Genomic DNA, 17,932 nt, shown 5'->3' with positions numbered 1-17,932 from the left:
AGAATTATTTTGACCATTTGAATTTTCACCAAAATTCCCTTGTGAAATTATTAAAGGACATAGTGGCCTAACACCGTTTAGTAACTTAACTGGGTATAACAGATCCTACCCATTTATGAAATGATCCATATTTTTCATTAATATTTAGAACTGTGTGATTCCGTCCGGGTAGAAAGAAATTATTCTTATTTTAGGGCACAAAAATGTTGAAGATGAAGCAGGTGATGGAACTTGGGCATCGAATTATGAAGATTGACTACCACAGAAAAAAGGCTACAGGATGGAGAAGATGAAATCCTTAAATACAAAGGAATTGTAAATATTAACAATATATATTATGCTTTAAGAAAAAAAATAATTAACAATGTAGATCCAGATGAAGCTAACATACTGGTCAGATTTATCCACATCAGTGAAGATTCAACTCCAATTGATGGAGATGAGGAAGATGATTTGCCTAATAATCTGTTGGAAGAAGAATATCGGTGAGAAGGTTAATGAGTTTATAGGTTTAATTATTAAGTATGGGAAACAAGATATTGCTGATGGAAATCTAAAAAGAGCAGTTGATGTTGCTAAGATTGAACTGGGGATTGAATTTAGAGGAGACCCCATGGACTTTTTTAATTGCACGAAAAAAGTGATGAATAACAAATGATGCAAGAGTATGTCTATCATGATAATATATGGAGGTTAGCTTCACCTTAATTAAAAATCAATTAACGGTTTAATTAAACGGTCTTCTGTTAGTCTTCGACCCTAATGCATCAAGTGCATTTTTTACGACCAAGACCCTAATTAGACCATAAAGTTACGACCCTTTTACAAAATATCTCTTTTAAATAAGAATTTGATCTTATTTTTGCTATGCATGCCTTACTGGAGAATTCCTTTAGAAGTATCTCGGTTTTTGTTAGATCTCCTTTACAGTATTCTAAATTTCTTTTAAATTCTCCAAGGTCTTCAGGCCATCTATGATTAGCAATAGATTTTTCATAACCAGAGATACTCGTCTTTGCTGCAGCAATATTATCTCCAAGAAGATCTCTTCTTCCAATGAGTTCCATTGTTCTCTCTAACATATTTTGAGCGAGAATGGTTGAGAGAGATGTCTTGATAGGAAAGGAACAATATTCAGAACAGAGTCCATATTTTTTTTCCTCATAATACGTGGAACTAGACTCAAGAGTTCTTTCAATCTTTTCCACACAAAAATTACAGACAACATCATTACATTCTTTTTCTTTCGTAATGAAAGGAATCATATGTAGGTTTTTCGATCGAGGCAAGGAACTACATGAACTAATTATATTTGAAATTTCTTCTATTAAGTCTTCCTTACTTTCTTCATATGGAGAAAGCATTGTATCATAGAATTATGATATTGCAATAAGAAGAGCATAACCGGACCTATTTATAGTCCCTTCTTTTCCTTTTTCAAAGTTGTGACTCAATTAGGAAAGCTTTCCTAAACAAATACCAAAAAAAAAACTTACCCTAAACATGCAAAGAGGATATCGCAAGTTTTGTGAAGTCATAGAGTCATGGTTAACTCCCTTTTTGTTTTTCTGCAGTGTAGCAGATCATCTAAAGATGTTTGCACATTGATATCACTAGATATCTCTAGATCCTTTTTGAGTCTAAGCATTAGACATTCATAGTCATCTTTTTCAAATATTACAACATGATTGCTTTTCTTAGAATTTGTTTTAGATGACTTCCTTTTGGATACCTTTTCGGATTTTGGTATCCAGTTGTAGGTGGACTTTAAATGAAGGTTCTTCATCTCTAGCGACATTGCATCTTTCCACTTTGAAACATCAGATCTCATATCCCCATTGATAAAGGTGTTATCCTTTCTATTTTTCCGTTTAAGAATGTTTCTTTTAGGATATGATTTCGGATTCTTGTAATAATTCGTTTGTCTCACAGGACAATGATGATCTGAGAGGTTTTTGGAGATGAAACTGTTCAATTCTTTAGAAACAAATGCTAGAGACGTTTTGATCTTTCGAATTTTACAATCCTTTTGCATATGACCTTTATCTCTACAATAGTAACAATGCTTATTTAAAGAAGCAAAATTTTCAGTTTTACCTTTACGAGACGTTCGGTTACTATGTTGATCCTCAGTTGGAGTCTTCCTCTGATTGCTTTCGGAGATGTTTCTTGTCTGAATCTCATTTGACCATTTAGGTGAATCAGGCGCACAAGCTTGTTTAGGTGGATTTTCTGGAGTGGCGGAGCAGACACCCTTTACGAATTTTACTTCCTTGTTGATTGACGAAGTATCAATTCCATCATATCCTAGTCCACGTTTGTCGCCATGACTTCTCCCTGCTTCCAACATGGAGGATAAAATGATTGTGCTGTCATTGAGTCTTCTTGCCCTAACAACTTCCTCTTCTAAGAACTTGATTTTTTTCAAGAGCATCATCTAGTTGGTCCTCAAGAGGATTTTTCTTGAAGAAATCAGACTCATTTTGTTCCTTACTCGTTAATTGTTGAGAAATAATCCTTGCTTCTGTCTCAACAAGTAATGTTTCCTGTTGAGATTCTCAAACTCAAGGATTTTTGAGTTTAGACTTTCTTTGTAGTCTTTAAGAAGATATCTAGAATTCTGATATCCATAGAAGAAACCAGAGAAAAAAAATTCTTAGTTTCGTATTTTCTCTAGAGAGAGGAGCAATAAGTTCAATCACATCTGAGGTAGATAATTTTCTTGTAGAAATAACACTTAGTATATAAGATAATTATGACATATCTTCTTCAACATCTTGATCGATTTCTTAGTCACCATCTTCAGAAATTTCATCAACTTGTTTTTCAAGGCAGGTTTTCCAATCATCAGAATCTACATTATAGGGGCCAGCCTATTCAGTAGATTCACAGAAGATGTTATTCTCAAGTGCGGATTTTTCATCTTAACTTACGTTAACTGAATCAGCCATTAGATTCAATTTCGTATAGGTTAGATCGCACCAAACACAGATTGTTAGATCTTTTCGTGTTTGCCTGCTCTAATAACGATTGAAAAGGCGAGGGTACCCAAATATACCTCAAGTAAAAGGATGATGTCGTCGTTGTAGCTCTTTACTTCTTCACATTCTTCAAGTCTTCACTTAATACTTGTAACTCTCATATCCTAGTAACTTTCTAGCTAACCTACACGAAATTGACTCTAATAAATAATCAAGGGACTCTTTAAATGAGATTTGATTCACTAAAATATGACAACCAAACTTGACATACCAACGCTTGGTGGGTTCAACCGAGCTATACTCTAACAACTACAACTAATATTACATATTAATAAAGCCCTTTCTTTCGATAATCTCCATGTGATTCCATCGTATTGATATGAAAGAGTCAACCTTTTCTTCGTACAACATGTCACACTTTACATGTGAACCTTATCATCACACAGAAACATTATGACATCATTGCTTACCTCAATGCTGACTCATTAGGGTTGTATTATCGCACTTTGGCGCGATCCTCTATCTCACATTTGTTCAGTCTTCTTGATTCGCCTAATTATGGTCATGCGATATTTCTGTAACCACATTTTGCCTCTTCTCATACTGTTATTATGAAAGAACAATGGTGTGAGAATGTCTGACCTTCACATTGATCCCATCTCTTAGCAATCTCTGCAATCACCGACATACTTCTGCACTTTATGTGTAACTGTCTACACGTGTTTCCAAGAATCCTTATCAACTGACATGTTTGTTTATTTTTCCCTTTTGACTGGTAACCATCTCCGCCGGTTCATTTACCCTATTAAATACGAGGGAAGGATGAAATTTCCTCATTTACTCTCTTTCTTCTTATTACTCCCAAGATTCTTCTTCTTCATCTTCTTATTTCTCTGCAACTTTTCTTCTTTGGGGTTTATAGTTCTCCCTCTCTGATCTTTATTTCCAACCAGTAGGACGTACCTTCCCCAAATGGATTCTTCTTCTGGGTAAGTTTTGCTTGGATTAATCTTATTCTGAGATTTTGATTTTTACTGTTAGGTTTCTGCACTTTAATATTTTTCTGCATCTTCCACTGTTGTTATTGGAGATTTCCTTTAATTTTTCTTATATTCCTGTACTTTTTCTTCTTTTCCATTCTGCCGCCATCTAGGATGCCCCATAGACCCTCCGCTGAATTCGAAAAGGAACCGGACACAAAGGGGAAGGGGACTTGAACTGATCAACTTTCATTTGATATTCCTCAAATTTCCCTATTTTCTAAGAGTGTAGGTGGTCGCAAGCGAAAAGTTTTGCGCTCCACAAAAGTAAGAAATACTACTTCGCCTTTTGAAAACAATATTGTTGTCTTTGTTTTTTATCGTAATATCACGTTTTTTTTTTGTTTCCTTTCAAGTTGTCCATGTGTGCCGCAACCCAACCAAGCAAGGAGAAAAATCCCTCCCTGCGGCATACCTCGCTCCCTTTGGAATTACCCGAGAGAACTCCTGTCTGCCATGCAGAATTCTGAAATGTACTATTGTTTCTAAAGAAGGTTCAAGCAAAATGGCAAAATAAAATCTCTGCGTTCCATTTTCCATACTAGTTGGGTCCCCGTGTGATGGTCTCTCTCGATTGTGCAAAAACAGTAAAAAAAGAAATAAAACCAAAAAAAAGATAGATTGGTAGTTGAGAATATAATACTAGCAGAGCAGAGACAACCACATGGCATATATATATATATATATATATACGGTCCCGAGTTATAATTCCAAAGATGTCACTATCCATCCACAAAAACTCCGTCAAAACAAAAGTAACTCAAAAATTTCAAAAAACAAATTTTGGTTTCATCATAAAATTTGATGAAATCTCATAGAATTTCACGAAACCAATTTTTGGTTTCATCATAAAATTTGATGAAACCAATTTTGAAATTTGGAGTTTTTGTATCATTTTTTTAAAATTTGGGGTTTTTGTATCAATTTAGTTTAAGATGGAGTTTTAATGAATCCCAATATTTGAGTGGGGTTTTCGTACCACAAGTTTGGTCACCTTAAATTTTTATGACTAGTTTTGATATCTATATATATTAATAAAATGACGTTTCTACACCCACCGAAGGACAACAACGAGGCGTGTACTGAGAGGACATCTGACGGTCTAGCATGATTTTTAACATTGGGATAGGGAGTGGGGAAGGAGTGGACTCCATTCTCCCCCTCACACGGTGCCCAGCTCGGTGAAACGTTTCGGAGCATCCATCATTATCGTAGAAAGAGCCAGAGGCATCCAAATCTGAAGAATGGTTGTTGCTTCTTAGTATTTTAAACACATTGCTGATATGCCACGTTCATAGAATCTTAGGCATTTGACATTGAAAATAAGCAGGACTCCTGTGCAGTACAGATATCATATCTCTGCAGGGTTTCTTTTTGTTTTTTTTTTCATTACATCTTGAGATCTGAACTTATAGTATTGATTTTGGTGCTTATCCAGATTGTATAGCCCATATCTCAACTTCATTCCTTTCTTATTGGTCCAATCTACAGAGAAAAAGAAAACAATACAGTACATGGGGGTTTTAGTACTACTACTCCCCTGCTTTCTTGTGCTTTTTTGCTCTTCAAGACCAGGTTCTTGTGTAGCCACTAATGGTGATGATAAATTTCTCAAATGTCTATTCCTCAATCCACATGACACTTCCAATATTCCATTGATCCCTGTTTACAGCCAGAGTAATGCTTCTTATTCAACTTTGTTCCGATCCTCAGCGCGAAACCGCAGATACTTATCACCCAATAACAACTCAAGAAAACCAAAATTTCTAATTTTACCTTCCCATGAATCCCATGTTCAAGCAGCTGTTATCTGTTGCAAAAAGCATGGATTAGACCTCAAAGTTCGAAGCGGAGGACATGACGTCGAAGGATTATCATACACATCTTCTGATATTGATCCATTCATCCTCGTTGACTTGATCAATTACCGGAACGTCGCCGTGAACGTGGAAGATAGAACTGCTTGGGTACAAGCTGGTGCTACCATCGGGGAGCTTTATTACAGAGTCGGTGAGAAAAGCAGCACACTTGGATTTCCAGCTGGTTTTTGCCCTACCGTAGCCGTTGGTGGGCATTTTAGTGGAGGCGGACTTGGTAAGAAAATGTTTGGAAAACCATTAATAAAAAATTAATTTTTTAAAGTTTTAATAAAAAAGTTATAATTTATTGTTTTCATTTGTGAATGAAACTTTTTGGTCTTATATTGTGGAGTTTCCAATTTTTATTAGTTTTAAGAAACTATATAAACTTATTAGTCCCACGTTGTGGAGTTTCCACTTCTTAAATTGTTTTATTCCATTATATAAAGAAATTCACTACTTTTGTAAAAAATCTATGGGAAAGGGGTTGCTCTATATTTTAGAGGGACCCCTAAGGGAAAATATTTTATAGCGTTTCTTAAGAATTCGTGATTTTCCTTAACGGTTTTTTCGGATTTGCCAAGCTCAAGTTCAGCATCTACTACATATGCTAGTAGTAGGTGTAGTAGGGTGTTTTATCCTGTTGAACACGTGACTCACTCTGTTTTTCCAAAGTTTTGCCTTGTTGCTGTTGTGGAGATATGAGAAGCTCGTTCGTTTCGTCAATCGATCAATTCCATTATAAAGGAGATAAGTATCAATAACTTTTGCTTATTTGATTTTTTCTTTATTTTAATTATTGCAACCAACAATCTTAAGACATTATAATTTGTAATAATGGAAAATGGTTGGTTGGTTTGTGAATCATGGATGTTAATTGTGGAGTGAAAAACAAAAACAATTTTTTGGTCAGCTGTAGAGTTTCGATATTATCTCTTAACCTAGAAGGAATTTCGATGAACCCTTTTGACACAACGTAGTAGACATCCTGATAGTTACCCACGTAAAATTTCAGAATTTTTGGAGTTGTAAAAGTATTTTTTTGATATTTTACAAAACAGACAAATGTTCTTGAAAAAATTCTGACGGGCAAACTTTTGTTGTTAACTAAAGTATTTTTTATGGGGTAATCATGAGTTTTTTGATATGGTGGTTCAAACGAAGTTTGTAAATCTAGATATTATCTTCAAAACTCATATTTTATCTTCCGTTTCAGAACTAAGGTTTGTGAGATGTGGTGTATTAGGTGATTGGGAAATTACCGTGTCCGTGGTCAGAGTATAAACGAAGATTGTGAAATGAAATTGAAAAGGAACATGGCCACCAGGCGCATGTGGATGAACACAAGTCTTCCAAAGATGACAAAGGCGGGAATATCAAACACAACTCTAACCGTAGTCTTTATAAGAAAGGTATGTTTCGTAAAACTGAATCCGGCGTTACTTTAATTAAGGGTGATTGTTATGTTTGTAAAATTCCGGGCCATACAATAATAAAGTGTAGACAACATAAAACCTTAATAAGTAGAAAGTTAATGTTAATTTAGTTGAAACAAATTAGAACGAGTTCATTGACATTATGTCGGAAGTTATTTTAAACAACCAATGTGAGAGACCAGAAGGTGGACTCTGGAGCCACCAAGAATGTTTGTTGAAACAGAGACCTGTTCACCTCCTATCAGAGGATAGGGGATGTCGAGAAACTCTTTTTGAGTAACTCATCTGCAATAGAGGTTGCATAAAAGGAAAAGGTCGAGCAGAAGCTCATATCTGTAATACTCTCACATTGAATGAAGTTTTCATGTTCCAAGCATATGCAAGAATCTTGTATCTTGTTCTATTGTAGATGGAAAAAGATTTAAGATCTTAATTTTATCTGGAAAACTTGTTGTAACAAGGAAGTTATTTTTTAAGCAAGAGTTATAGGACTTTGGGTCTATATAAGCTTAACGGAAAAAACTGATGATGTGAACATAGTTGATTCTTGTGCTTTCTTTATGTGATTGATTGTTTTATGTGGTAAGCTTGTAACCGTAAACTTATAAGTCAATGCTTAATTGGATAGCATAGGCTGCGTATCCAAATTTAGTTTGGACTTTGAACACAAAAGTGAAATCTGTGAAGAATCAAATTTGTTTTAAAACCTTTTAGCACAAATGTTCAGAGTAATTCTAAGCCTTTAGAATTAATTCAGTTAGGCCTAGAAGACATGAGTTCAACCTAAAATCACTGTGGTAAAAGATGGTTTATAACTTCCGTAGATAATTGTACGAGGTACTGTCTTGTATACTTGCTTAGGGATAAGGATGATGCCTTAGAAGCCTTAAGATGTATAAACTTGAAGTTCAAAACCAATTAGAAGCCTTGAACATAACAACTGTATCCTTAAGAAGATGATAATTGTCATGTTGATTAGTTCAGGATTACCTGCGGCCTTGTGGGAGAAGGCAGTCATGTTAACTAGTATATCCTGAATAGAGTACCCTTAAGGATCAGATAAAACTCCATATGATTTATGGATAGGTAGATGACCTTCTTATGAATGCGTCGAAGTGTGGGGGTGTTTGACTAAGTTTGCCATTCGTCTTCCTAAAAGAAGTAGATATAAACTAAAAATGTTGATTGTGTCTTCATATAAGGTATGCTGAGTATACTTCTACATATAGATTTTTGGTTCTGTGTTCTGATTTTTCGGACTTTGGTGTGATTTTTTCTGACTTTGGTGTGATTACTATTACATAATGTAGGGATGTTGAGTTCTTTGAAGATGTTTATTCTTAAACCTGTACCTCATTAGAGATGTGTTGTTGATCCCTAGATTTATTTTCAAATAGTCAGAACTTATCTTAAAGGAAGATGAAGTTACGGTTGAGCCTAAGAGAAGTAAAAAAAAAAAAAAAACATTAGACTTGAGACTTCTTATGAAGCCGACTTCATAACATGCCTAGCTTAGTCTAAGCCCCGGACTTGTAAAGAAGCCTTGATATCTACTGAAACCCCATTCTGGTAAGAAGCTTCATTTAGTGAAATGGACTCAGTCCGTCGGAACCTGACTTGGGAGGTTTATAGTTCACCTCCAAAGAGTAAGACCATGAGATGTAAATGAGTCTTTAAGAGGAAACATTAGGTATATGGAACTGTAGAAAAATATTAGTCTAAGTTGGTAGCTAAAGGCTATAAACTAAAAGAAGGTGTATATTTCCTTGATTCTTATTCACATGTGACGAGATTTACTTACGTTGAGATGCTAATTGTTATTGTTGTCATAAACAAATTAGAGATACATCAGATGGATGTTAAGACAGCTTTTCTAAAATCGTGAATTAGATAAAGTAATTTACATAGACCAACCTGAGGACTTTGTAGTGAAAGGTTATGATGACAAAGTTTATAAGTTGAACAAAATTTTGTATGGTTTATAAAATAAGCACTTAAACAATGACATGGAAAATTTGATCATGTGATAATGTACAGTGGATTTAAGTTAATGAATCTGACAAGTATATTTACAAGTAACTTGTTAAGGATGCCTGTGTGATTGTATGCTTGTATGTTGATGATATGCTTATACTTGATACAAACTTAGATGTGATTAATTCCACTAAAAAAAACATGCGCTGAATGAGAACGTTGACTTGAAAGACTTAGGCCCTGTTGATGTAATCTTAGAGATGAGGATTAGAAGATAATCTAGCATTTATAGTCTTAGTCGTTCTCATTATGTTGAATTTTGTGCTTAAGAGATACAATCAGTGTGATTGTAAGCCTGCTTGTACTCCGTACAATTATTCTTGTAGACTCAAGAAAATTAAGGATAGTGGAGTATCTTAACTTGAATACTCAAGAGTTATAGGATGTCTGATGAATTTAATGAACTGTAAGTGTCCAGACATTGCCTATAGTGTGAGTAAGTTAAGTAGATATACTTTTTGTCCAGAGCAAGAGCATTGGGATGCACTTAGTAGAGTATTACGGTACCTAAAATACTCTATTACCTTTTGTTTGGTTTATGAAAGGTATCTTGCTGTCCTTGAGAGACTTTGTGATGCAAACTGGATAGTTGACTCAAAGGAGTCTTAAGTCTACGAGTGGATATGTTTTCACTCTAGCAGGAAGGTTTGTTTTGGAAGATTTCCAAACATACATATATTGCTCAATTCATTATGGAATCTGAGAGTATTGCGATAGATAAAGCACGAGAGGGGGCTGAGTGCCTAAGATGCTTTTTAGAAGACATTCCTCTCTGGCATAAGCCTGTGCCAGCTATATCTATATACTGTGTTAGCCAAGCTATAATAGCTAAAGATAAAAATAACTAATCTCAATTGGCGTTATTTCCATTGATTGGATAAATTCCAAGGAGAATATCGCGCAACCTTTGACGAAAGGTTCATCCAAAGAGATTGTTAGAAACACATCGAAGGGGATGGGGCTTAAGCTCATAAATTAAACTTGCCATGAAGGATACTCAACCTTGCTGACTGGAGATCCCAAGATCAAGGTTTCGAATGAGACAACTAATTTGTGGTGGGTAAACGTAAACACTATCAGAAAATTTTATTCTCTGTCCCTTCCCTATGGTGTAGACGTGATAATGTGACTGCATGTGAAGGATGACTTTTAAGAAGTCTTAATGAGTTCTATAGTTTCAATTTAAGATTGAAGTGGGGTGTAGCAGTAACACTCTTTATGGAAACTCACCTATCTGAATGAGGAAGTGGGCCGCTTCCTATGAGAATATGAGCTTTGATTCTCTAGAGCATTCTGAGAAACAAGATATGTCCAGGGACAAATTGGACAAAACGGCACGAGCTTGGCAGCAATCTTGGAGATATCACCCGTGGTTGTTATCGTGAATTACATCAAATGTTAGCAGTTCAAGACATAGTTCACTGTCTCTAGCAAGTAATTCCGGTAATATCTCACTAAGCAAAGGTTCAAGACCTCATGGACACCTCTGCCTAAAATGGTATTTCCTGCGCTTTTTATGTGATTTTCGTTTTGATGGTTTTGGTATTTCTGGAACTTAGGACCTAAAGGTCACTAAGGGTTCACTAGTTCATGCTTTTTCACTTTGGTGAAAGATACAAATAGTCTCACCATGTGAGAACTAAAGATGAAAGCTCTCAATATTATTATGATTTATGCAATCCATAGTATGACCCTGGGGTCAACACACTTTTGTGTGAGGGAGAGGACGTCGAAAGGACTAGTATGATTTCAACACTTGCACGATCAGTCTGTTTGGATCGTGAGGTTGGGATGTTGATTTACCAAGATCTATCTGTGTTTTCATGTTTTATTGAGTTTTCATTCATGTGGTGGATAGTTGGAAAACGATTAATAAAAAAATAATTTTTTAAAGTTTTAATAAAAAAATTATAATTTATTGTTTTCTTTTGTGAATGAAACTTTTTAGTCCCGCATTGTGGAGTTTCCAATTTTTAGTAGTTTTAAGAAACTATATAAACTTATTAGTCCCACATTGTGGAGTTTCCACTTCTTAAATTGTTTTATTCCATTATATAAAGAAATTCACTACTTTTGTAAAATCTATGGGAAATGGGTTGCTCTATATTTTAGAGGGACCCCTAAGGGAAAATATTTTATAGCGTTTCTTAAGAGTTCGCGATTTTCCTTAACGGTTTTTTCGGAGTTGCCAAGCTCAAGTTGAGCATCTACTACATATGCTAGTAGTAGGTGTAGTAGGGTGTTTTATCCTGAAAATATCCGTCCTGTGAGGGCTATAGCATCACTCTTGAGTGTAGTCGGGCGCTAATGTCTTAAGGGCAACGTGTTGAACACATGACTCACTCTGTTTTTCCAAAGTTTTGCCTTGTTGCTGTTGTGGAGATACGAGAAACTCGTTCGTTTCGTCAATCAATCAATTCCATTATAAAGGAGATAAGTATCAATAACTTTTGCTTATTTGTTTTTTTTTTATTTTAATTATTGCAACCAACAGAAAATATGGTGCGGCAGCTGATCAAATCATCGACGCGGAGATCGCCAACGTTGAAGGTAAGATCTTAAGCAGAAAAACAATGGGAAAGGATTTATTTTGGGCTATTAGAGGTGGTGGCGGGGCGAGTTTCGGAGTCGTTCTGTCCTGGAAAGTCAAATTGGTTCCTGTTCCGCATATTGTAACTGCTGCAATGGTTGAAAGAACGTTAGAGCAAGGTGCAACTGACCTTGTTTATAAGTGGCAGTTCATTGCCGATAGGCTCCCGGGGGGGACCTACATTGGACTCAATTGCACAGTTGTGAATTCCAACGCGACTCGCGAAAGAAGAACAGTGCGAGTTATATTCTCCATTTTGTTCTTGGGCAATGTCGATGAACTTCTCCGGCTAATGGAAGAAAATTTCCACGAATTGGGTTTGCAGCAAAACGACTGTACCGAAATGAGTTGGCTAGAATCCAACATTTACTTTTATTATACAGTGAGAAGTCCATTAGAACTTTTACTTGATAGAGATCCCATGGCTAAGATTTACACCAAGGCGAAATCCGATCATGTCATGGTTCCAAGGCCAAAAGAAGGGTTAGAAGGCTTATGGAGTATGCTGTTTGCAAATGACAAGACAGTACTGAAATGGACACCTTATGGTGAAATTCCGTTTCCGCATAGAATTGGAAACATTTATAACATTTTGTATCAGGTGGACTGGGTGGACTGCAGTGAATCGGAAAAACATCTAGAGTTTGTGAAGAAGTTGTACAGTTTCTACGAACCCAAGGACTACTTATCTCAACTACTTGAATCTTGACTTAGGTCAAAATGATTGGAATGGTGGGGAAGTAATGGCTTACAGAAAAGCTAAAGTTTGGGGCACAAAGTACTTTAAGAGCAACTTTGAAAGGTTGGTGCTTGTGAAGACTGAAGTTGATCCTTGCAATTTCTTCAGGAGCATACAAAGTATTCCACCTAGTCATCACTGCTCGCAGTTAACTGAAGAAGAATAATCAGCCGGAGTATAAAAATGTAAACTGCACAAGTTCTTCGCCATAGTCCAATGCAGGCAGATTATCTTGCTCTTTGAAGTGTAACAAAAAAGAAGTGTATCTAGACTTCAAACATGAATACCATTCATTCTACCGTAGCTGTGTCCATTTTCAAGTTTTTTAACATATCAATCAGATTATGCCTGAACCACATAGCTCATGACTCTGCTGAGACAGACGCTGATACCCCGCAAACAAAATTACAATACAAAATTTGGATAAACTCTTTTGAAAGAAATTTGTAGTAAAAGTTAGAATCAAGTTTTCATTAACAACCAAATTTCTGCGGACAAATTTTTCTTTTAGTTAAAGGGAGGAATCTATAAATTAAGCTGAGATGAACAAAGATGTAAACAAAGCAATGAAACCAAATCCACCAAGAAGAGAGATCTTCTCACTATAAGCTGAATTCGTGGTAGCCGGAGGTGCTGGGGCAGCCGTCCCATTGGTGTGGTTCACGGTGTTGTTTAAAGCCGCTGCAACATTAGAAGACAAACAAATGTAAATAAATAGTACAATATCCAACATGAATTGTAATGCGGAGTTTCAATAATGGAAATGCTAATTTAAATGATGAGAGAAATTTTACATAATAATGTAGATATTTCACCACTTGAGGAGGGAACAGTTGGAGTTGCGGGAGTTTTAGGTGCTGCGGGATTTTCTGAAGCTGCTGGAGCAGAAGCTGTAAATCAAGAAATTAGTTAACGTTGACGAGGTAATTCAGATCACTCTCACAAAAAATCAACCGCACAAGGAATGAACAAAAAAAAAAGTGCAATCAATATTAAACATAAAATATATCCAATTTCTGCCTAAAAATGATTTACGAAACGCAAAGAGTTTACAGGTAGATGGTTATTTCGTATACCTGTTTCGTTGCACTGACGGATATCAGCCTTGGTACCACATTCAATAAGAAGTTTCAAAGCCTCATGTTGAGTAACACCAAAAGTTTTCAAAATTTCTTGATTGTTGAAAATATTACACAAACATTTCGGATCATCATGAATCATTTGCTTCAAGGGTGAACAACATGCATCTGTTGGTTGCGATGGTGGTTTTATAAAATCCTGACACGGCATAAGTTTTTGCGCGCACGCCATTGATGCGGCCGCATTACCAAGAGGAAGAGTAGCAGCGAGACCAGCACCACCATTTCCATCAGCAGCATCCGTCAATGTATTTATAAGCCCTGCAAGTGGATCTTGAGCGGATCCCATAAAAACCCATGAAGATGATAAAAGAACTAAGGAGAGAAACAACTTGTTTGAATCCATTATGATTGATTTTTTGGAGAAAAATCAACCAACTTGGTAGGGCAAATAAAAATTTGCAAAGATCTGAAATGATGGCGCAAAGGGTTTTAATTCTAAGAGAATTTTTTTAGTTTTGTAGGTAAACAGATGGTTGGTTGCGAATGAATGGATCCATTAATAGAAAGTTTGAAATAAATAACTGGTGTCGAATTTTTTGGTAGAATAACTGCAAAAATGAAAAAAGAAATACCGTTTTCTGGAACGTGTGATAAATCTGGTACGTAACTTTTTGAATCAATAAGAACTCCCTTAAAATTCAGTTGGCTTGAGTTGGAGTCCTTCAGATAGGAGCAGAACTGGAATATACCTGTCCTGGAAGCGCCACTTTCAGTCGGCAAAAGCATAAAATTAAATTTACTGACATATCGTTGTGCAGCTCTAAGAGTTGGTTCCAACTTGTAGGATATGGCTATTTTTCCGGGCAAGTGGAAAGTATTACTAATATGCACCTGTTGCTGTTGCAGCCTGCCGCAGTTGTAACATAAATTAGAAGAAGAAGCTAGTGCACATCAGGATTTCTCATCCGGCGCAAATAGAAGAAAGGGGCAAATTGCAGAGGGGTGCAACTAGTGATCTTGGATGTGTTTGTGTGTGACAAAGAGAGGAAATTATGCTGTTATTTTCCAGAGGAGATGGTAGTTACTGACTTGCCATCAATAACAAAGGGTAGCCTACTGACTTCTCCCAGCTTCCTTTCACATCCATATATACTTGGAAATTTCACCTGCATGTGCCACATCTACAATGATCATACCATCACAACCATGGTAATTAAAGTTGAGAAGAGTGTTCAGCACAAGATATTGGCGCGGCTCAACCAGACCAAAGAGTTGAGTTCTCATATTCGACCACTACGGTGCGGTTGAACCACACCAACATCTTGAGTTTCCCTGTAATCTAAATTTGAAGAAAGGTCTGAGCTTCATAATGAGGGGATAGATCATGAAACTTCTCCAAGCGGCAGTACCCATGAGAGCTAGCTAGACAGAAAAACTGGCAACAAATCCGCAGAAGGTTTTGAATATAGAAAGTTCGAAAGTGGAAACTGCTATTCTCCCAATTTTTGTTCATTATATAAACAAACAGCTAGCCCTATCCAAAACCGCCTCTCTCAACAACAGAACAAGAACGAATACGTCACCTAAACTTAGATTCCTTCCCTTTCAGTTAAGGTTTTTAATGCACTGAGGAAAAAAGTTGTCATTATCTTCCCCAACAATTGCCATTTTTAACTATTCTTATCCATGAACTACTAGCTAATATGCATGTTGTACGCTTGCCTGCTTGAAACCAGTTGGATTAAAGGGAGGAAATCCGCGAATATGTCAGGAATTTGTTGGAAAACTAGCATCTTACCTGGCTATAAATCCACAAATTGTATCAATCCACTCTCCAGAATCCTGGACAGATAGACAGCACAAGTGGTGTGTGTTCACATTTACATCCTATTTACCCCAGCCTTATTCACTACGCTATGTTTAGTGCATCACTGTAACGCAAAAGATATGGTAATTTGTTCTTTTATAGTCTGGTTAATATATCCAATTGAAACCGAATGCTGGTCGACATTTATTAGATACAGAGAATATAATTGATGCCTTTAGAATCACTTGATGTCATTTTCTGATGCCGCAAGGAGGCACCAAGTCATTTGCAACTCTTTCGTGTCGAAGTTATTGTAACAGTTGGAATCATCATGCACAGGCCAGGTTTATGTCATGTAGTACAATGGATTCCAAATTCTTATCAAATTTTATGTCAAATAGATGATGGATTAATAAACAAATAATGAACATACAAGAATTTTTCCTTCAACTGCTTTTCTAAGCCTCTAAGCCTTAGTTAGTAGACAATCTCATGTACAATTAACAAGAGATATCCAAGGAACCAAGTAGGGCGTCTGTATGCTCTTGCACCACCTTCCATGCCCCGGTCACGTGTCGTTCCTCTGTCAGTGTTGCCCCAACAGCAAACCGGATCATGTACACCCCTCCAACAACAGCATGAGTCATATATATCCGGCCGGATGCATTGACTGATTCAAGCAGTTTCGCATTGATCTCATTTGTTTGAGCTTCAATGTAATCATTTTCGGCTATGTTTTGCTTGAATATTGCTGTTGGTTTAAGGCGAAAACAGACCATTGCAAATGTTCTAGGAGCTACAATTTCAAACCTGTTATCCATGCCAATGAGCCCTTGAAAATGCTTAGCCATTTTAACATGACTCCGAAGGAAAGTTCTTAAGTTGGCTATTCCGTAGCTGCGAAGTACTAACCAAAGCTTCATGGACCGAAATCTTCGGCTGAGAGCCATTTGCCAATCCTTGTAATCAATAACTTGTTTTGATTCAGTTGCTTTGTTCTTCAAATACTCTGGATTTGTTGATAATGCCTTAACAAGTGAATCAGAGTCTTTAACCCATAAACAACAGCAATCTAAAGTAGTGAAGAACCACTTGTGTGCATTTAGACTAAATGAGTCTGCCTCCTCCACACCATCAATGAAGTGCCTGAACTCTGGGCAAATACAAGCACTTCCGGCATACGCTGCATCCACATGAACCCAAATACCATACATTTTAGCAACCCCGCAAAGGGGACCGATAGGATCTACTGCTGTTGATGAAGTTGTACCGACCGTAGCACATAGAAACAATGGAACTAATCCAGATTCGATATCAGCGAGAATTGTAGATTGAATCGAATTGGGTGACAGCCCAAAGTTTGTAGCCTTTGAAGTAGCGATAGCACGGAAGTTCTTTGGGTTTATCCCAGCAATTTGAGCAGCTTTTTGCAGGGCACAATGAGTTTGATCAGAAGCATAGACAACTAGCTTGTTAATATTTTCTCTACCGATTTTGTTCAACATTTTATCTCTTGCTGCAGTTAGTGTACATAAAATGGCTTCACAAGTAGTGCCTTGTAGAACACCTCCTCCTCCTGAACTTCCATCTGACGAGAAGAGAAATGACTTGGGAAGTGTAAGCATTTGACCGAGCCAGTTCATAACAATACTTTCCAACTCGGTTGCAGCTGGTGAAGACATCCAATTGAAACCAACAACATTAAATCCGGTACTAAGCATTTCACCGAGGAACCCAGCAATGGAACCACTAGAAGGAAAATAAGCAAAGTAATTTGGACTCTGCCAATGAGTAAGACCAGTGATGATATCATTTGTGACATCTTGAAGAATGGTTTCAATGGATTCAGAGTTGTTTGGAGCTGATTCGGGTAATCGTTTCCGCAAATAGCCAGGTTCGACTTGACTCCTGACAGGATAACTCTCAACATTTTTGTAGTAATCGGCAAGGAAATCAATTATCATGTGACCTTGCCTTCTGAATTCATCTGGATCAAGTGGGTTTTGTGAACATATTGACATGCTTTCAAGGTTATTAGTTGGAAGACTACCCATTGTTACTACTTTAGCTGATGAGTGAGTGAGATAGAGAATTGGTGTTGAGATAATGAAGAAGAATTAATGGAGTGAAAGATTTATATAGAGAGATTGAAGCACATGGGAAAAGCTTAAAAGACAAAGTAGACGCGCTTAAGGTAGCTTCAAGGTTGCTCCCACTGTTGGGGTCAGTAATTTTAACTTTATCAGCACATTTTAAATGAGCCGTAGTGCTAGAAATGGTGCATTATTAGAGAAGAAATTACTTTAAAATGAGGCAAGAAAGTAGGTACACTCAAATGAGACTGATTTGAGTTGAATATATACA

The 17,932-nt window shown here is 36.6% G+C and overlaps 2 protein-coding genes and 1 pseudogene across 2 annotated transcripts; 1 reads left to right on the top strand and 2 right to left on the bottom strand.

Annotated features, from left to right (window-relative positions):
- The first annotated feature begins 5,463 nt into the window (after positions 1–5,463).
- Positions 5,464–12,876, top strand: LOC113275370 (annotated as a pseudogene).
- Positions 12,877–12,946: 70 nt separating this feature from the next.
- Positions 12,947–14,260, bottom strand: LOC113275369. Its single transcript, XM_026524855.1, has 3 exons — positions 13,756–14,260; positions 13,474–13,569; positions 12,947–13,360 (listed from the first exon to the last, which is right to left on the bottom strand). The coding sequence occupies exons 1-3, from the start codon at positions 14,162–14,164 to the stop codon at positions 13,212–13,214; spliced, it is 654 nt and encodes a 217-aa protein (XP_026380640.1). The 5' UTR covers positions 14,165–14,260; the 3' UTR covers positions 12,947–13,211.
- A 1,666-nt stretch (positions 14,261–15,926) lies between these two features.
- On the bottom strand, positions 15,927–17,677 carry LOC113275368 (tyrosine/DOPA decarboxylase 1-like). The gene has a single exon (XM_026524854.1). The coding sequence runs from the start codon at positions 17,620–17,622 to the stop codon at positions 16,069–16,071; it is 1,554 nt and encodes a 517-aa protein (XP_026380639.1). The 5' UTR covers positions 17,623–17,677; the 3' UTR covers positions 15,927–16,068.
- Positions 17,678–17,932: the final 255 nt, after the last annotated feature.

This window comes from Papaver somniferum, chromosome 4, assembly GCF_003573695.1.
Source record: "Papaver somniferum cultivar HN1 chromosome 4, ASM357369v1, whole genome shotgun sequence".
Taxonomy (NCBI): domain Eukaryota; kingdom Viridiplantae; phylum Streptophyta; class Magnoliopsida; order Ranunculales; family Papaveraceae; genus Papaver; species Papaver somniferum.
The sequence above is the reverse complement of the archived record's forward strand: the minus strand, read 5'-3'. Positions and strand labels throughout refer to the sequence as shown.